The sequence below is a fragment of the Doryrhamphus excisus genome, linkage group LG16 (genome assembly GCF_037039965.1).
Source record: "Doryrhamphus excisus strain RoL-2023G ecotype Guam linkage group LG16, RoL_Dexc_Guam_v1.1, whole genome shotgun sequence".
Classification (NCBI taxonomy): Eukaryota; Metazoa; Chordata; class Actinopteri; order Syngnathiformes; family Syngnathidae; genus Doryrhamphus; species Doryrhamphus excisus.
Window position 1 is genome coordinate 16,827,370 of NC_136372.1, and position 17,095 is coordinate 16,844,464.

Genomic DNA, 17,095 nt, shown 5'->3' on the forward strand with positions numbered 1-17,095 from the left:
ACTTATAGTCTCTGTTAATAATGTATGATAATATACTAATAATCAACATACTTGGTGTGTATTGTTTCTATGATTGAATACTCTACTGACTTCAAGTATACGTTGAAAAAAAAGGCCATTCCTGGATGGAGCCACTCAAGTGAAAGTGAAAGCAGAAGCAAAGCGACACATTTAAGTATTACACCTCATTTTAACAGGTCACTGTTAAACCTGCACAATTTAAACATTGTATTAGTATTTTCCTGATGTTTGTAGACAATTAAGCAGTAACAAATGGGCTTTTGAACCTCTAATGTGACCTTTTGGGTCCACTTTTTAAAAATAAAATACCATATACTATAGTTGTGCATATAGAATGAACTTTCCAAAAGACCTGGACTATTTTCAGATCTTATAATTACATTTTTTCAGCTCAAATTTATACTGTGTACATCCAGTTGTGCCATTTATATTTATTTCATTTTTTTTAAATCCTTATTTTTATTGTTAAATCACACAACTTAAAGTCACTTTCATTGTCAACTCCACACTAAACATTTGTAGTTATATATATATTTTTCAAATATCAGATTTTTGCATGATAAAAATAGTAAGGCTTTATGGTGAATGAATTACATTTTAGTCATCATAATTATCCGTAAAAACACAAAATGGCGGTTACATACATGATATAAATACATTATAAATCAATTTACAATAGTGATAAATTATACGTATATTTAAAAAACGCAAAGACCACCCAAAAATGAAAGGAAACGTGCCCACTCTCAGAGGAACTACAAGTCCCAGCATTCATTGCGACAACGGACATTTTTGGACTGCCACGCTTCCCTTACTTAACTAAAGCGTCACGAGTTACAGGAGTGATCAGGGGTAACTGAGGGGAAAATGGCTCTATTCAATCGATATTTATTGCAATTCATGCGCTAAAACAACGCCTTTTGGAGGTAACCGGTGGGCCACCATGGCCAACATCACGAAGAAAGTGTCGTGGTCGAGCCGAGCGGACGAATCCGGTGCAGTTGGCGAAGGGACGCCGCTGCTCAACGGCTCTGAGAAGCGGCGACACTCCAGAGAGGTAGAGCTAGCATGCTTGCTAACAGCTGGTATCTCTTGCAGTACAAATATACATACATACAGCTCTAATTATGTCCTTAGCTGTAATTAATCTTAATATTCATATGATTATATTGCTTGTTGGGATAACTACTACTCTAGTTAATAGGTTATTAGTTTTAAACACTATTTTTTTATATTCTATTGAGCACATCAAACAGTGGATGTTGCGCGGCATCCCAGTGTCATGTTGTGAATCAGCAGCGCCTCTGCCGGTTGAACCCGAGTACTACACTCCATTGTGCCGCCATTGCTTCGAGATGTGATTAACCCACACTCATGATAACACAATTGTTATAGATTAAGGTCTTCATTATTTCTTTAGTTTACCGTCATAATAAAATTAAGTGGCATTGTTCCCCCTTCAGATTATTACTAAAATTAATTAATTAATGATGAAAATAGTTGTCTACAGCCAATTAATTACAAAAGCTTTATTATCTGCCACATTCACTGCAGTCAGCTGTTCCACTTTATGTTGAAAGACTGGAAAATGAGGCGGATTTCCACCGGTGCTATTATTGTCGCACACATCACGCTGACTAAAAGTGGAAGCATACTACTTTTTCCATTCAACTTTTTAGCTCTGCATTTTCTGTTATTTAGCATTTAGTTATTTAATGTTTATAATGTTTTCATGATTTCCTCAAGTGTCAAATTGTTAAAACATTCATATCCCTGATGTCTGTTCCTCTTCAGCCGTCTGGTGGAGGCGCTGTATTCCAAATAGGCAGACTGAGCACGGCGGATTTGGAAGAGGAGATAACATCAGATGAGGTAAAAAAATTTCCTTTCTGTCTTTTCCGTTATGGTCCCCATTGACAACGGTTAAATCCGGGTCAGGAGTTTGCGAGCTTGTGGCATTAATCTACCAATGTGATGTCTGTTGCTTTATTTAGGAAATATGCATTGTCAGAAGCAATAAAAAATGAATAATATTTCCATGTTTGCAGATGCGAAGGGGCTATAGTATTTTTAACGACTTTCTGTGTTGTTTTATATGAATGCGGTGCTACAATGCCCTGCTAACTTGTAGCCACGAGGAGGGTCATTGGGGGTCACATGACTGTCCCGAGGCCTGAGGTATTCACTTAGTTTACGTCACAGCCATTATACTACAGTACATGATAGCGGAGATGGGATGCATGTGATTTTTCTGCAGCTTCATGTTCGTTTCGCTCCCAACGGAGTTTATTTGAAGGGTGCACTCAGGGGGGCTAGGGGGGTCTGGGCCAGGTGGGTTGGCTGGCGGGGTTGGTGGTGTGTTTCGGCAATGTCCTGGTGTTTTGCTGGGGTGCCCGATGTACAGGCAGCGCCAAATCTGTTTAATGGCGGTCCACATTTACTTATGGTGTTCTTATGTGTAAGGTTTTTATTGAGGGAGAGGTATATATAAGTAATGATACTTACCTAATATTATACATAACAATATAATATGCATAATTGGCAAAGCAATTTGGTTATTATGTCTGCCTAGCAGCAAAGCGATGCAAGGCTTCCAGATACCATCCACACATTGTATATGCACCATTGGGGAGGTTATCACTACAATGTCATTCATTTTTCTGTAAGGTTCCATGACATAATAACTGCATTATTGCTTTTCTGTCCACATTTGTGACTGCTGGTGAAACTCATTGTCGTGTTGCGTTTTGTTTTTCCTTGCAGGAATCTGTGCGGGGGCGTCCAAAAGAAATCCCTCATAATGAGAAACTACTGTCACTCAAATACGAGGTAAAAAAAACTATTTTTTGAGCTTTTAAAATGTGTTATCTTCACACTAAATCATTTCTTTGTATTCTTTTGTGTGTGATGTAGAGCCTCGACTACGATAACATTGAGAACCAGTTGTTTTTGGAAGAAGAGAGGCGGATGAGTCACATGGTAAGTGAGGTGGAAACTCTACCACCTGACTGACCCAATGCTACCGTGCACAGAATAGGCACAATGTTACATGAAGTGGCAAATGTTAAATTAATTTCCACCAAAAGGGGGAGCCATTGAAATTGTCCATTCATGCTCAATTTGAAAAAAAAAAAAGATTGAAATATAAATATGTTGACCCAGGACCGAGGATCGAACCAGCAACTGCAGGTCGGGAGATGACCAATCTCCCACCTGAAAACATTTCCGTGTGGACAGCTCCAAAGTGGAATGTCACACTAATAGAAAATGTGAAATTATTTTTCACCAGTAGGGGGAACCATTTTATCAAAATTCCCATCCTATACAAAATGTGTACTTAGTATGAGTGTACTATATGCTCCAATATGTATTATTCTTCCTCTTGAAGGGTTTCCGCTGCTTGGAGATCAGTCGCTGGGTGGTCTGCGGCCTGATTGGCTTTTTGACAGGCCTCATCGCCTGTTTCATTGACATTGTGGTGGAGCAGCTGGCTGGAATCAAATACCAAGTTGTGAAAGAAAGTATCCCGGTACTCCCCTTCAAAGCTGCATGATCATAAACCAGTTGCTTTAATGTTAAGTATTAGAATATTGTACTTCATACTTCAAAACCGGCACAGCTTCCCTTGACATGTGATGCTCAGATATAGAAAGGTTCACAGAGGTGGGCGGCCTGTCCATCTCGCTCATCCTTTGGGCTGTCCTCAACTCCACCTTTGTTATGGTGGGAGCCATTATAGTTGCTTTTTTTGAGGTAAGGCTGACATACTGCACAATTAATATTTATATGCATATATAAACCTTAACATCATTTCTATACAGCCTATAGCAGCAGGAAGTGGTATTCCTCAAATAAAATGTTACCTGAACGGAGTCAAGATCCCGAGGGTGGTTCGACTTAAGGTACACACAAGTACACACACACACACACAACACACACATATAACACATAATTGTCTCTGTTAGACCCTGGTGGTGAAAGTGTGCGGCGTTATCTGCTCTGTGGTGGGTGGACTTGCTGTTGGAAAGGTAAGAAATATTCCCTTATTGTGGTTGAGTATGGTCTCTTATTTAGTGTGGAAGTGGTTATTTTGTCCTCCTTTCTCACTCGGTTTCAAACCCATTGGAGGCTAACTAGCCTGCTCGTGTGCAATAATGCTCTATTTAAATCTCTTGTCATAGCCTGTGCAGCATTGCGCAATGTCACGTCAAGTCTGTTTATGACAGATACATGTCAGACCGACAGGAATGCAACTTAGCCTATGCTATGTTGAGTTATTATGTTTTATGACTGCTTCTTACGTCTGCAGTATTGGCTAATACACGTATAAAGGTGACTATAGGGGTGCTATTTCATGTTTACAGGACTCTAATAATGTTTCTATAAATGCGTATTAATATTGAATATCTCAGGTTAGGTGGTGTCTGGAAACAAATGACTGTATTTATGGTATTTATGGATTCATAATGCGGTGATGTGTCTCCTTGTTTACCCACAATCCTTTAGGAAGGTCCAATGATCCACTCCGGTGCAGTGGTAGCTGCTGGAGTCTCCCAGGGCAGGAGCACCTCTTTGAAAAGAGACTTCAAGGTTTGTGTGTTTGTGTCATGTCGTCATTTTATTGAAAGGATTATGATTATAATAATTCCCTTGCAGATCTTTGAGTACTTCCGGAGAGACACAGAAAAAAGAGACTTTGTTTCAGCCGGAGCTGCTGCCGGCGTCTCGGCTGCCTTCGGAGCACCAGTTGGTAAAGTCAGCTTTCCATAGCGCGGTTGTGCGGTACGACCGAGAGCCTCAGAGCTGTTTCAGGAGAACCAGTAGAACCAGCGTTCATGAGAGAAGGTCGGAAGGAATGACACATGTCCCTAAAGGAGTAATGTGTCATTAAAGCAGCGCTCCTTTAATACTGTCATGTGACCTGCACAGATATGAGAAGCACGAGGCCCGTGTCACGGTAGAGCCTCTGACTCACCTGGCAAACGTCTTTTTTTGGGTGACGGAAATGCGTCAGAAAACTTTTAGAACACTGGAGGAAAAAAAAAAATCAATATTTGAGTGTTAAGATGCGTTTCTTTCGTCCATTTTTTATTCAATTTTTGTACAATGGCGTTCAACTCATGTTCACGATTGTATGATACCATGTGTGTTTTTATGCATACAAAGGCGGTAGTAAGTACTCGCAATGGAATAATCTCCATTTCTGCAGAACTGCTTTAAATTGTTGATCCATTTTTTGTGGTCCCTGAAAGAGGCTTTTTTTTTGTAGGATTCTGAAATATAAAATCAACTTTATTTGTAGAGCACTTTTCCTGCAAAGACATGCAAAAAAAAAAAACAATTACCACAATTAAAAGGAAAAACAATTACTAAGAAAGCCCCTCCCTCCCATCCTCCATACACACAGACACACACAATCACACACAGTAGGGAGTTTTGGGTCACCTTTCAAGCTACTCGTTGGACTCAAACCACTTAAATTTGAATAAATAACTGCAAAAATTGGGGTGTTCAACTTTTGACCCGTAATGTAAATACAAATATTCCATATAGTCCGTAAATAAGGAATTCTAATTACTGTACTGTATGACATTGTGACTTACAGTAGTGGTAATTTGATTGATAGCCTTATCATTTTTGGGTCAACAGGTGGCGTTCTCTTCTCCCTTGAAGAAGGAGCTTCCTTCTGGAACCAGATGCTGACATGGAGGATAGTAAGTCACATCCAGACTTCCTTTTCCAACGCCAAATTTATGCAAAAAAAAACATCCCCATTTATTTCGAGGAGGATCGATGACACCCCATGCTCGGCAAAGAAGCCATTACTTTCTCGGGTGTCTGCAAAGGACATTTTTTTCTTGTCATCGGTTGCCGTCAGAATGCAAATGGAACAGTCGCATTCCCGCACATATAAATTCCGACCTTGCGTAACTCTGTGACGCGGATTCGATGACAACTTGAGATGGATGCATTTACCACTTTGTCCTTTTTTAGAATCAATGGAAATACAGTAAAGTCTCGTTATATCGATATTGGTTAAAACGAATTACTACTTATTACGATACTATTTTCATTTCCCGGCAAATTTCTAGTCTTTTATGATATAATTAGCTCCGTTAGTACGATACACGGTTATTATGATAATCCGGTTACTATGATGCCCTTTTCATCTCCCGCCAGCCAATTTGGTCTGCTTATATCGATACAAAAGCAGCTTAAATCAATCTTTGCTTAAGGATTTCAATACCAAAAAAGAACACGGCGAACGGCTGCTTCCAGTCAACTTTATTTTTCACACTTCCACCACCAGAGTGCAGCACACACAGCGGAAAACACCCGTCCCTCGCCCCTACCCCTCCGGGTGGCAACACCTTCCCTATCGATAGTTCCGGGGTGAATTATGTCCCGGTAACCGGTAATCACTACAGCGTAAGTTTATTTTTATTTACTGTAGTACAAAATGTATTGTAGTACAAAAGCATGCTAGATACGCAATCCATGAACTCAAGGAGAAAATTACATGTCATATCAAAGATCCGCCCACTTTTAATGCAGTTCGGCGCAGGATCGGATATATGGATAGTCCGGTTATATCGGTATTTTTTCCGACTCCCGAGAATATCGATATAACGAGACTTTACTGTACCAGTACAAGTCCAAAGTTGGTACAATGCTGATTAGTGCATGTCGTACATAGTTCATACATGCAAAAATAAGAATAATAATATAAACTGATCTTACATTTGTGATTCTGCAGTTTTTCGCCTCCATGATCTCCACCTTTACGTTGAATTTCTTCCTGAGTATCTACCACAACAACCCAGGTGACCTTTCCAACCCCGGTCTCATCAACTTTGGACGCTTTGAGAATGAAGTAAGGACAGGAAATGTCAACAATAACACGGCGTCGATGTTGAATGAATAGGAATGAGCACGTGTGATGTTTGTGCCTTTTCTCAGAGCGTGGCCTATTACCTCTACGAAATCCCCTTATTCATCGCCATGGGAGCAATAGGTAAAATATTTTGTTTTTGGAAATGTCAACATATTACATCACGGGTATCCAAACCTGAAGTTATAAGCCATTGTGATATTTTTTTTAGCTTATAAAAATTATAAAATCGTATTATTATTAATTATTGGTGTCCACATATTACATCCCGCCTTTTCAATTGCTCTTTTTATTAAAATTGTTAAAATATGTTGCGGCCAAATCGTAAAAAAAAATCACGCAGTTGGCTGCAAATGGCCCCCGAGCCGCATTATGGACACCCCCTGCACGACAGTGAACTTTTTCATGTGTCAATTTGGCCTTTTTTAATGTACAGCCATCATACTATTCCCTCGCAGGCGGACTGCTGGGGGCTCTATTCAACGTTCTCAACTACTGGCTCACCATCTTCAGGATCAGGTAAAGAGGAGCCAAATCCCTGCGAGTATAAAACCACATTGTCGGATCGTGTGCCGCGTGGGTGGAGAGCAAAAGGTCAAATGACGCATTCACAACGATTGTTTTGTGTCACAGCTGTAAAGCCGGGATTTTCTTCATAGTTCTTCAAACAGACTTTAAAAGGGCTTGCCGTGGGTAACTGGCAAACCTGTGATGAGTGTCTAAAAATAGCCGCGGTGTGAGAACAGGTACAATTATTCTGTCACTCAGTCGCCGCATTGAGATTAGGATGGAATCACGTCAAATGTTTTCCGGTTTAAATGACAACAGGCAGTCACGAGATGTGCTGTGATTTCAAGCATAATTGCATCCTATTGCGGAGCTAATTAAGTGAGATGACGTGGGTTTTCTATGGGTATTCCGGTTTTCCAAAAACATGCTTTTTAGGTTAATTGGCGACTAAAATGTCCATAGTTGAATAGTTGTTTTACATGTTCCCTTCTGATTGGCACCTGATTGGCACCTGAAGTCAAAAAGCGGCATAGAAAATGAACGGATGCATTCTGCCCGGGAAGAACCTCTGATTACGTTAAAAAAAAAAATGTTCTCACAGCTAGGAGTCCAGGGTTCAATTCCACCCTCGGCCGTCTCTCTGTGTGGTGTTTCCATGTTCTCCCCGTTCATGCGTGGGTTTTCTCCCCGGGTACTCCGGTTTCCTCCCACATTCCAAAAACATGCTAGGTTAATTAGCGACTCCAAATTGTCCATAGGTATGAATGTGAGTGTGAATGGTTGTTTGTCAAAATGTGCCCTGTAATTGGCTGGCCACCAGTCCAGGGTGTACCCCGCTGGGATAGGCTCCAGCACCCATGACCCTCGTGAGGATAAGCGGTAGAAAATGAATGAATGTGCAATTGGGGGGGCGTACATCAATGAATCTCGCACACAATAAAACTAAAATAAAGTAAAATTATTCCAACAACATGCATGCTAGGTTAATTGGCGACTCCAAATTGTCCATAGGTATGAATGTGAGTGTGAATGGTTGTTTGTCTATATGTGCCCTGTAATTGGCTGGCCACCAGTCCAGGGTATACCCCGCCTCTCAGCTGGGATAGGCTCCAGCAAGTGTGACTTCAAAAGCCACACGTCAACATTTTCGGCAGACGAATGAGCATCCAGTCATTAAACCGCGTCATCTCGTTGCGTGTGCATCAGGTACGTCCATCGGCCTTGTCTGCAAGTGATGGAGGCCATGTTGGTCGCCGGCGTGACCGCGATGGTGTCATTCACCATGATTTACTTCTCCAACGACTGTCAGCCTCTCGGGCCAGAGCACACGGAGGAGTACCCTCTGCAGGTACACACACACACACACACCGCAGCTCCGTGCTCCAGTCCAGGGTGTACTCCGCCTCTCGCCCGAAGACACCCACCGCTACCCTTGTGAGGAAAAGCGGTAGAAAATGAATGAGTGAATATTAGTATAATAGTATGTAAGCATTTATTTCACGCACCGTGAGTGAGGTAGGTACTGTATCGTGCCATAAACATAAACTAAAAATATTAACACAGACTAAAATCTCAATTGCAGTACTCCTATATATAATACATACATTTCCATCTGTATTCACACAAATAGGAATGCCGTTAATCTCTTAAATCTTTTTTCTTTCCCAGCAACTGTATTCTCTTGCTGTTTGTTTACACCTCCCGAGAGTCCCCTTGACCCTTTCAGGAAGCAAACAAACACATCAGCGTTGTGTATTTATCATCCGGATGGTTGCACTTTGTGTGAAAAACGTTCCGTTTAAACTGTGCAACAAAGCTCTGACCGAACACTTCCAATTCATGTGATCAAATGACACCGCAAACACTTTTAGCCGTTTTAGCTTTTAAGGTTGGATGAGGTTTGCGTATCGACTATACCTCTTTTTAGTCTTCTCATATTTCCTGCGTGTTCCTGCAGTTGTTCTGTGCAGATGGGGAGTATAACTCCATGGCAACAGCCTTCTTCAACACTCCAGAGAGAAGCGTCCGCAGTCTCTTCCACAACCAGCCAGGTAAATCAAGCGTGCAGGTCACATATCACTGCATGTTGTATAATTACGTACGTATATACGTGATAAAGAACTGTCAATATTCTTGTCTTGCCTTGTCTTTTAAAGGCTCCTACAACCCTTTGACATTGGGAATGTTTACGCTCACATATTTCTTCCTGGCCTGTTGGACGTACGGCCTCACCGTGTCCGCCGGGGTCTTCATCCCATCTCTGCTCATCGGAGCAGCTTGGGGGCGACTGTGTGGAATTCTGCTGGCCGCCATCTCGGCTTCTGGATCGGTGGGTCTCGAGCTACCAGTGTACAGCGGAACCCGGGTTTTTGCTATTAATTTACTCCATAAGGGCTGATGCAGTGCACTTGAATGCCTCATAGTACACAGATAAGAGACAGAAATTGTTCTGTGTTGGTTCTTGGATGATGTGCTTTATATATCACTATATCGACAGTTACTATGGTACACATAATGTCATTGTATGGTCATATCACCTCATACTTCGGTACGAGGTACATTATTTAAAAAAAAAAACCACAAAAAAAACCTTAAACTGTATTATGGAAAGCAGGAAGTGAACAAATGAAACAGTTACCAGTTATATATCACTATATTGACACTTACTATGGTACCCATTATGTCATTGTATGGTCATATCAATAAAATTAAGTAAAAAATAAAATTAAATAAAATTAAAATAAATAAAAATTATATTAGGAAAGCAGGAAGTGAACAAATGTAACAGTTACTGATTGTAAAAGTACCAGATGGAGGGGTAGGATTTAATAAGCTTTGCTTCTTCCTACTCCTTTTGGACATGTGGAACTGGGAACTGATGCATGTTCAAATTAAACCATTACATACATAATAAGAATGATGAAAGCATTCAAAATGGATGGCTAGTGTCCCGTCTCTAAAATAACCACTATCCATTCTTGACAGTGACTGATTTACCAATGCATGGATGGTTTGTTTGGGCACTATGTGGCCGTACCATAACCAGCACGTTGTATGTAATTTTTGTAATAATTTTCAGCAAAAACTGAGGTTCCACTGTATACAATTCCTTAAAACCTTGTGATTTGTTGTCAGACCCTACTATGTCTCTTATCTCTTTCTGTTTCTTTAGATCTGGGCTGACCCTGGTAAATACGCCTTGATTGGAGCTGCAGCTCAGTTAGGTAAGTCAGTTGAATCTTTAAAGATTTAAAGACATTTAAAGACTGGTGGGCACATATAGACAAACAACCATTCACACTCACATTCATACCTATGGACAATTTGTCGCTAATTAACCTAGCATGTTTTTGGAATGTGGGAGGAAACCGGAGTACCCGGAGAAAACCCACGCATGCACGGGGAGAACATGCAAACTCCACACAGAGATGGCCGAGGGTGGAATTGAACCCTGGTCTCTGTCTTTAAATACTTTAAATGTAGTTAGAATGCATTTGGAAGTGAGTCCTGAAAGAAGTTTGTGATTGGTTAAAACGCTCTGTTTCAAAGGGCGTGGTAAAACTGTTCCTTTGTGATGTCACAGAGGGGCGGATGTCCTTATATGGTTCATACTTAGGAAGCACTTTGGGTGTGTGACCAATCACACAGGCAGACCTTTTTTGGGCAGGAAGCACAAATCAAAGGAAACACAGCTGGAATAGGTGCAGATTCTGGAAGATCTTAGATGTTTTCTATGTGGGTAATTGTGTGTAGCTGCTCTATAGGAGTCCACAACTCAATACAAAGGGTGTTAAAATGAGCATAATAGGTCCCCTTTAATGGAAAGAGAAGTGAAGGAATCTGTTGTCATGTTCACAGGGGGCATTGTGAGGATGACTCTCAGTTTGACGGTCATCATGGTGGAGGCTACAGGGAACGTCACCTACGGCCTTCCCATCATGCTGGTCTTGATGACGGCAAAGATCGTAGGAGACTACTTTGTGGAGGTGAGTTAAGGAGCAGCACTGTTTTTAACAAGTGCTGTTAAATTTCCACGTCATTTCCACATCTTCATTCTGCAGGGCCTGTACGACATCCACATTAAGCTGCAGAGCATTCCCTTCCTGCACTGGGAAGCTCCCGCCACCTCACACTGGCTAACAGCGAGGTAACATCCTCTTCCTGAACCGGAGACAACCGCGATCGCTTCAGCTCGGCAACTTCCTGTCTCTCATTATCACTCTCCCTTCCATCCCTCGTATCTAGAGAAGTCATGAGTTCTCCCGTCACCTGTTTGAACAAGGTAGAGAAGGTGGGAACCATTGTGGACACCCTTAGCAACACGTCGACCAATCACAACGGTTTCCCTGTCGTGGTGCAAGGAGCGACCAGTGAAGAGGTACTCTACTCAACAAAGCCGCCTCTTCTCGTCTTTGTGCTTCGCTACTGTTCAGTCACTACGGGATTAACACCAGTGAGGAATTAATTCATCGCTAATTAATACAGTACCCACAGAACTCCTTATATGGCTCAGTCATTCAAAATTATAATTGGAATTTCAAGAAGGAAACTCAATGAATCCATTGAATTCATCCATGGAATAGCTCTTGATGGTCACATTCACTTCTTGGTTCATGCCAGTCAGTATGAATTATGATTAACATTTAAAATCATCCATCCGTTTTCTATGCCACTTATCCTCACGACGGTCGCGGGTATGCTGGAGCCTATCCCAGCTGTCTTCGGGCGAGAGGTGGGGTACACCCTGGCATTTAAAATCATTCATTCATTCATTCATTTTCTACCGCTTATCCTCACGAGGGTCGCGGGGTTGCTGGAGCCTATCCCAGCTGTCTTCGGGGCGAGAGGCAGGGTACACCCTGACATTTAAAATCATTCATTCATTTTCTACTGCTTATCCTCATGAAGGTTGCGGGGTTGCTGGAGCCTATCCCAGCTGTCTTCGGGGCGAGAGGCAGGGTACACCCTGGCATTTAAAATCATTCATTCATTCATTTTCTACTGCTTATCCTCACAAGGGTCGCATGTATGCTGGAGCCTATCCCAGCTGTCTTCAGGCGAGAGGCGGGGTACACCCTGGCATTTAAAATCATTCATTCATTCATTTTCTACCGCTTATCCTCACAAGGGTCGCATGTATGCTGGAGCCTATCCCAGCTGTCTTCAGGCGAGAGGCGGGGTACACCCTGGCATTTAAAATCATTCATTCATTCATTTTCTACCGCTTATCCTCACAAGGGTCACAGGTATGCTGGAGCCTATCCCAGCTGTCTTCGGGCGAGAGGTGGGGTACACCCTGGCATTTAAAATCATTCATTCATTTTCTCCCGCTTATCCTCACAAGGGTCGCGGGGTTGCTGGAGCCTATCCCAGCTGTCTTCGGGGCGAGAGGCAGGGTACACCCTGACATTTAAAATCATTCATTCATTTTCTACTGCTTATCCTCATGAAGGTTGCGGGGTTGCTGGAGCCTATCCCAGCAGTCTTCGGGGCGAGAGGCGGGGTACACCCTGGCATTTAAAATCATTAATTCATTCATTTTCTACCGCTTATCCTCACAAGGGTCGCATGTATGCTGGAGCCTATCCCAGCTGTCTTCAGGCGAGAGGCGGGGTACACCCTGGCATTTAAAATCATTCATTCATTCATTTTCTACCGCTTATCCTCACAAGGGTCACAGGTATGCTGGAGCCTATCCCAGCTGTCTTCAGGGCGAGAGGCAGGGTACACCCTGGCATTTAAAATCATTCATATTTACTGCTTATCATCACAAGGGTCCCAGGTATGCTGGAGCCTATCCCAGCTGTCTTCAGGCGAGAGGTGGGGTGCACCCTGGCATTTAAAATCATTCATTTTCTACGAGGGTCGCGGGATGCTGGAGCCTATCCCAGCTGTCTTTGGGTGAGAGGTGGGGTACAGCCTGGCTTTTAAAATCATTCATTCTTTAATTTTCTGCCACTTATCCTCATGAGGGTTGCATGTATGCTGGAGCCTATCCCAGCTGTATTCGGGCGAGAGGCGGGGTACACCCAGGACTGGTGGCCAGCCAATCACAGGGCACATATAGACAAACAACCATTCACACTCACATTCATACCTATGGACAAATAAGAGTCACTAATTAACCTAGCATGTTTTTTTGGAACGTGGGAGGAAACCGGAATACCCGGAGAAAACCCACGCATGCACGGGGAGAACATGCAAACTCCACACAGAGATGGCCGAGGGTGGAATTGAACTCGGGTCTCCTAGTTTTGAGGCCTGCGCACTAACCACTTATCCACTGTGCAGCCCATTTAACATCATGTTAAAGTTAAGTTATATATATATTTGTGCATTGCTTTGATTCTTCTTCCCTTCTTCTGTTCAGCCAGCCAAGCTCTGTGGTCTGATTCTTCGCTCCCAGCTCATTGTTCTCCTCAAGCACAAGGTCAGTGACAGCTTGGGTTGCCGACCACGTATTTTCCAAAGGCCGTCGGCATTAATGCCCGATCCAATGACTTGCAGGTGTTTGTGGAGCTCGCCCGCTCGCGGCTGACCCAAAGGAAGCTCCAGCTGAAGGACTTCCGGGACGCCTACCCGCGCTTCCCCCCCATTCAAAGCATCCACGTGTCCCAGGATGAGCGGGAGTGTATGATGGACCTCTCCGAGTTCATGAACCCGACGCCCTACACCGTTCCACAGGTAATACGCAGCACCGCGTATTGTGTGGCATGTTTCGTGACAGATAAAAGGTGAAAAGATGTGGTTTGTTTGCAGGAAACATCTCTTCCTCGTGTGTTTAAGCTGGTCAGAGCGCTTGGCCTCAGGCACCTGGTGGTGGTGGATGATGAGAACAGGGTAAGGATGCTCACCTGTTTCACGCTTCCTATAAAGTACAGTAGGGTTTGTTTCCATAGTTACCAGCATAAATGAAAAGTGGAAGACACCATTACATTTGAAATAGTGGAAATATTCACAAGATGCATTCAAATACTTTGCAATGATATGTGGTTTTCTACACTGGTCACTAGGGGTCAGTAATGTTCCTGTAATGCAGTGGTTCTGTCATGACCCCCTTAAGGACAAAAATGTTTTCAAGAGGTTTGAATCATCTCACAACAGGCACAATAATCTCTAACATAGGGACAACATGGACGACTGTTGCTACCCAATACTGGCATAAACACCCAGCGTCACTTCCTGTCCGCCCCCAACACACAGGAGCATACGTCATACATTCATTCATTCATTTTCTACCGCTTTTCCTCACGAGGGTCGCGGGGAGGTGCTGGAGCCTATCCCAGCTGTCTTTGGGCGAGAGGCGGGGTACCAGCCAATCACAGGGCACATATAGACAAACAACCATTCACACTCACATTCATACCTATGGACAATTTGGAGTCGCCAATTAATCTAGCATGTTTTTGGAATGTGGGAGGACCCGGAGAAAACCCACGCATGCACGGGGAGAACATGCAAACTCCACACAGAGATGGCCGAGGGTGGAATTGAACCCTGGTCTCCTAGCTGTGAGGTCTTCGTGCTAACCACTCAACCGCCATGCCGCCCCATAAGTCATACAGTATATGTTTATTTACTGTTATTATGCTGACTATAGGGGTGTTATATCATGTCTAGAGGGCTCTACTCGGGCTCTCACTACAAAGATACTTTGTTAATAAATAAGGAATCCTACTCTGTGGAAATTCACTTATCACGGTTGGGTCTGGAAGCAATTAACCACAATAAACGAGGGACTACTGCGGTTTTCTTCTTTTCCGTCATCTACAGGTGGTTGGACTGGTGACCAGGAAAGACTTGGCCAGATATCACATGGGAAAACATGGACTGGAGGAACTTCAGCTGGCCCAGACATAGTTCACACACACACACACACACACACACACACACACACACACACACAGTCTGACAAACGGTGCCATAAAACATTCCCTTTCCACACCTTTTGAATATCACAAGTGCCTCATGTGTTGGGTCACAGGGGGATCAGCAACACATGTACAACTTGGGGCTGTCACCAAAGACCCCCCCACCCCCCCACTCCATCAACCCGATGGCCTTGTTTGCATCATTTCAAAGTCGTCAACATTTCTTTTCAACCCTTTTCAGATAATATTTGTTTGCACCTTCATAGCATCAACGTGTAGTTTATTGTCTTCCCGCTCATTCATTGGACGGTACTGCTAGGACAAAAGTAGCTGATGCTGTGTTTGAATTTTCTGTTTTCATTCACTTGCTGTTGTCTGTTGTTTTGCACTGAAAGAATGCTGTTATTTATTCCCAATGCTTGTTTTTACTGAATGGTCACAAGAGAGATTTTGGGTGTCAGATCCCATAACTTAAAGCTCTTTAGTGTCTTTTATTAGCTGGCTGAAGAAATGCATTGCAAGGTACCGAGTCCTACTTTCACATACGATACTTAAACATATTTTTTTTTTTTAATCATTCATAGACATTTGCACTGTGGCTACTACTGAAAGCAACATTTCACACAGAAAGGTAGAAGTATAAGCTGTTTATCACAGGAGCAATCCTTGCATTATGATAACATGCAGACCGCAAGTACTAAGATTCATGAATATCAGCAGTGTTACCTTATTTGTTTTTACACATCCTGTCTGTTGAATAGATCTCCATGTTTATAAATAAAGCCTGTGCTCTGTTTTATAACCACTGGATTAGTGAAATAAAAAAAAGATATATTGTACATGATTTGTTTGCAATACTGTAATTGGCTCAGAATTGGACGTAAACACAAACAGAATGAATCCATCTTTCTTTTTATCATCCGTTCAGGCTGCTGTGGGTGTTGTAAAGGGGGTTATTTTTTGTCCAAGTCATTTAAACATCAGCATTGCTGCAGACCATCCCTTTATGAGCACAGTGCACTTTAATTGTTGTCTTTATAGGGGACTCTTCTACAACATGGTAATCAAACAGACAATACAACGATAGACTCTCCTAATTATTGATGCTAAGTTTTGAATTTTGTCATCATTGTGCCACTTATTTCTCCAGAAATAGTCATAAAAGAGAAGGGTGCAACATAATGCCAGCAAGGCGTGGTGAGTACAATACATCACTACCCCGAGGCTCCACTAGATGTCAGTAAAAAGTCCATATAATTCTATGGAGGACCAGCTGCTTCTTTTAATGTGAGTATAAAACTTTTGACTAGAATTTGTGGCAATTTTTTAGTAGCTGTTAATTGACTGTGATATAAATCCAGTGTATAAATCCCATTAATAATAATAGCTGTCAATGAGCCACATGTCTACTGTACAGTGTAATACCGTCATCATCTGAATTCAGAGGTGTCCAATCATTTGCCTGAATAAAAACTCGCCAGTGTTCAAATAACTAAATGACATACTGTATAAAAAAGTGAATTTTTTCTTCATTTTCAGTCGATGCCTGTAACATAATTTTTTTCTTGTAAATGTAAGACTTTTTTTCTCCTAGTTTTAACACTTATTGTCGTAAATTTTCGACTTTATTGTCACGAACTTATAACGAATTATTTTAATACTCTATCGTAAAAAGGTAAGATTACGACTTTTTACTCTCTTACTTTATTCTCAAAATGTCAAATCCTTCCCAATGTGGCCCCATTTAGACAAAAAAATATTTTTTTCTGCGTTTGGGGGTGTTATGTGTAAATTAATTCTG

At 42.2% G+C, this 17,095-nt stretch overlaps 1 protein-coding gene across 1 annotated transcript; it reads left to right on the plus strand.

Annotated features, from left to right (window-relative positions):
* Positions 1 to 812: 812 nt before the first annotated feature.
* clcn7 (chloride channel 7) lies at positions 813 to 15,841 on the plus strand. Its single transcript, XM_058050146.2, has 25 exons — positions 813 to 1,078; positions 1,816 to 1,893; positions 2,785 to 2,850; positions 2,935 to 3,000; positions 3,410 to 3,542; positions 3,665 to 3,774; positions 3,843 to 3,923; positions 3,987 to 4,049; positions 4,528 to 4,611; positions 4,678 to 4,771; positions 5,671 to 5,735; positions 6,779 to 6,895; positions 6,982 to 7,036; positions 7,372 to 7,432; positions 8,630 to 8,771; positions 9,381 to 9,474; positions 9,580 to 9,752; positions 10,596 to 10,647; positions 11,282 to 11,409; positions 11,485 to 11,570; positions 11,669 to 11,801; positions 13,794 to 13,853; positions 13,931 to 14,107; positions 14,183 to 14,263; positions 15,197 to 15,841. Exons 1-25 carry the CDS (start codon positions 965 to 967, stop codon positions 15,281 to 15,283), a joined length of 2,400 nt encoding a protein of 799 aa, XP_057906129.2. The 5' UTR covers positions 813 to 964; the 3' UTR covers positions 15,284 to 15,841.
* Positions 15,842 to 17,095: the final 1,254 nt, after the last annotated feature.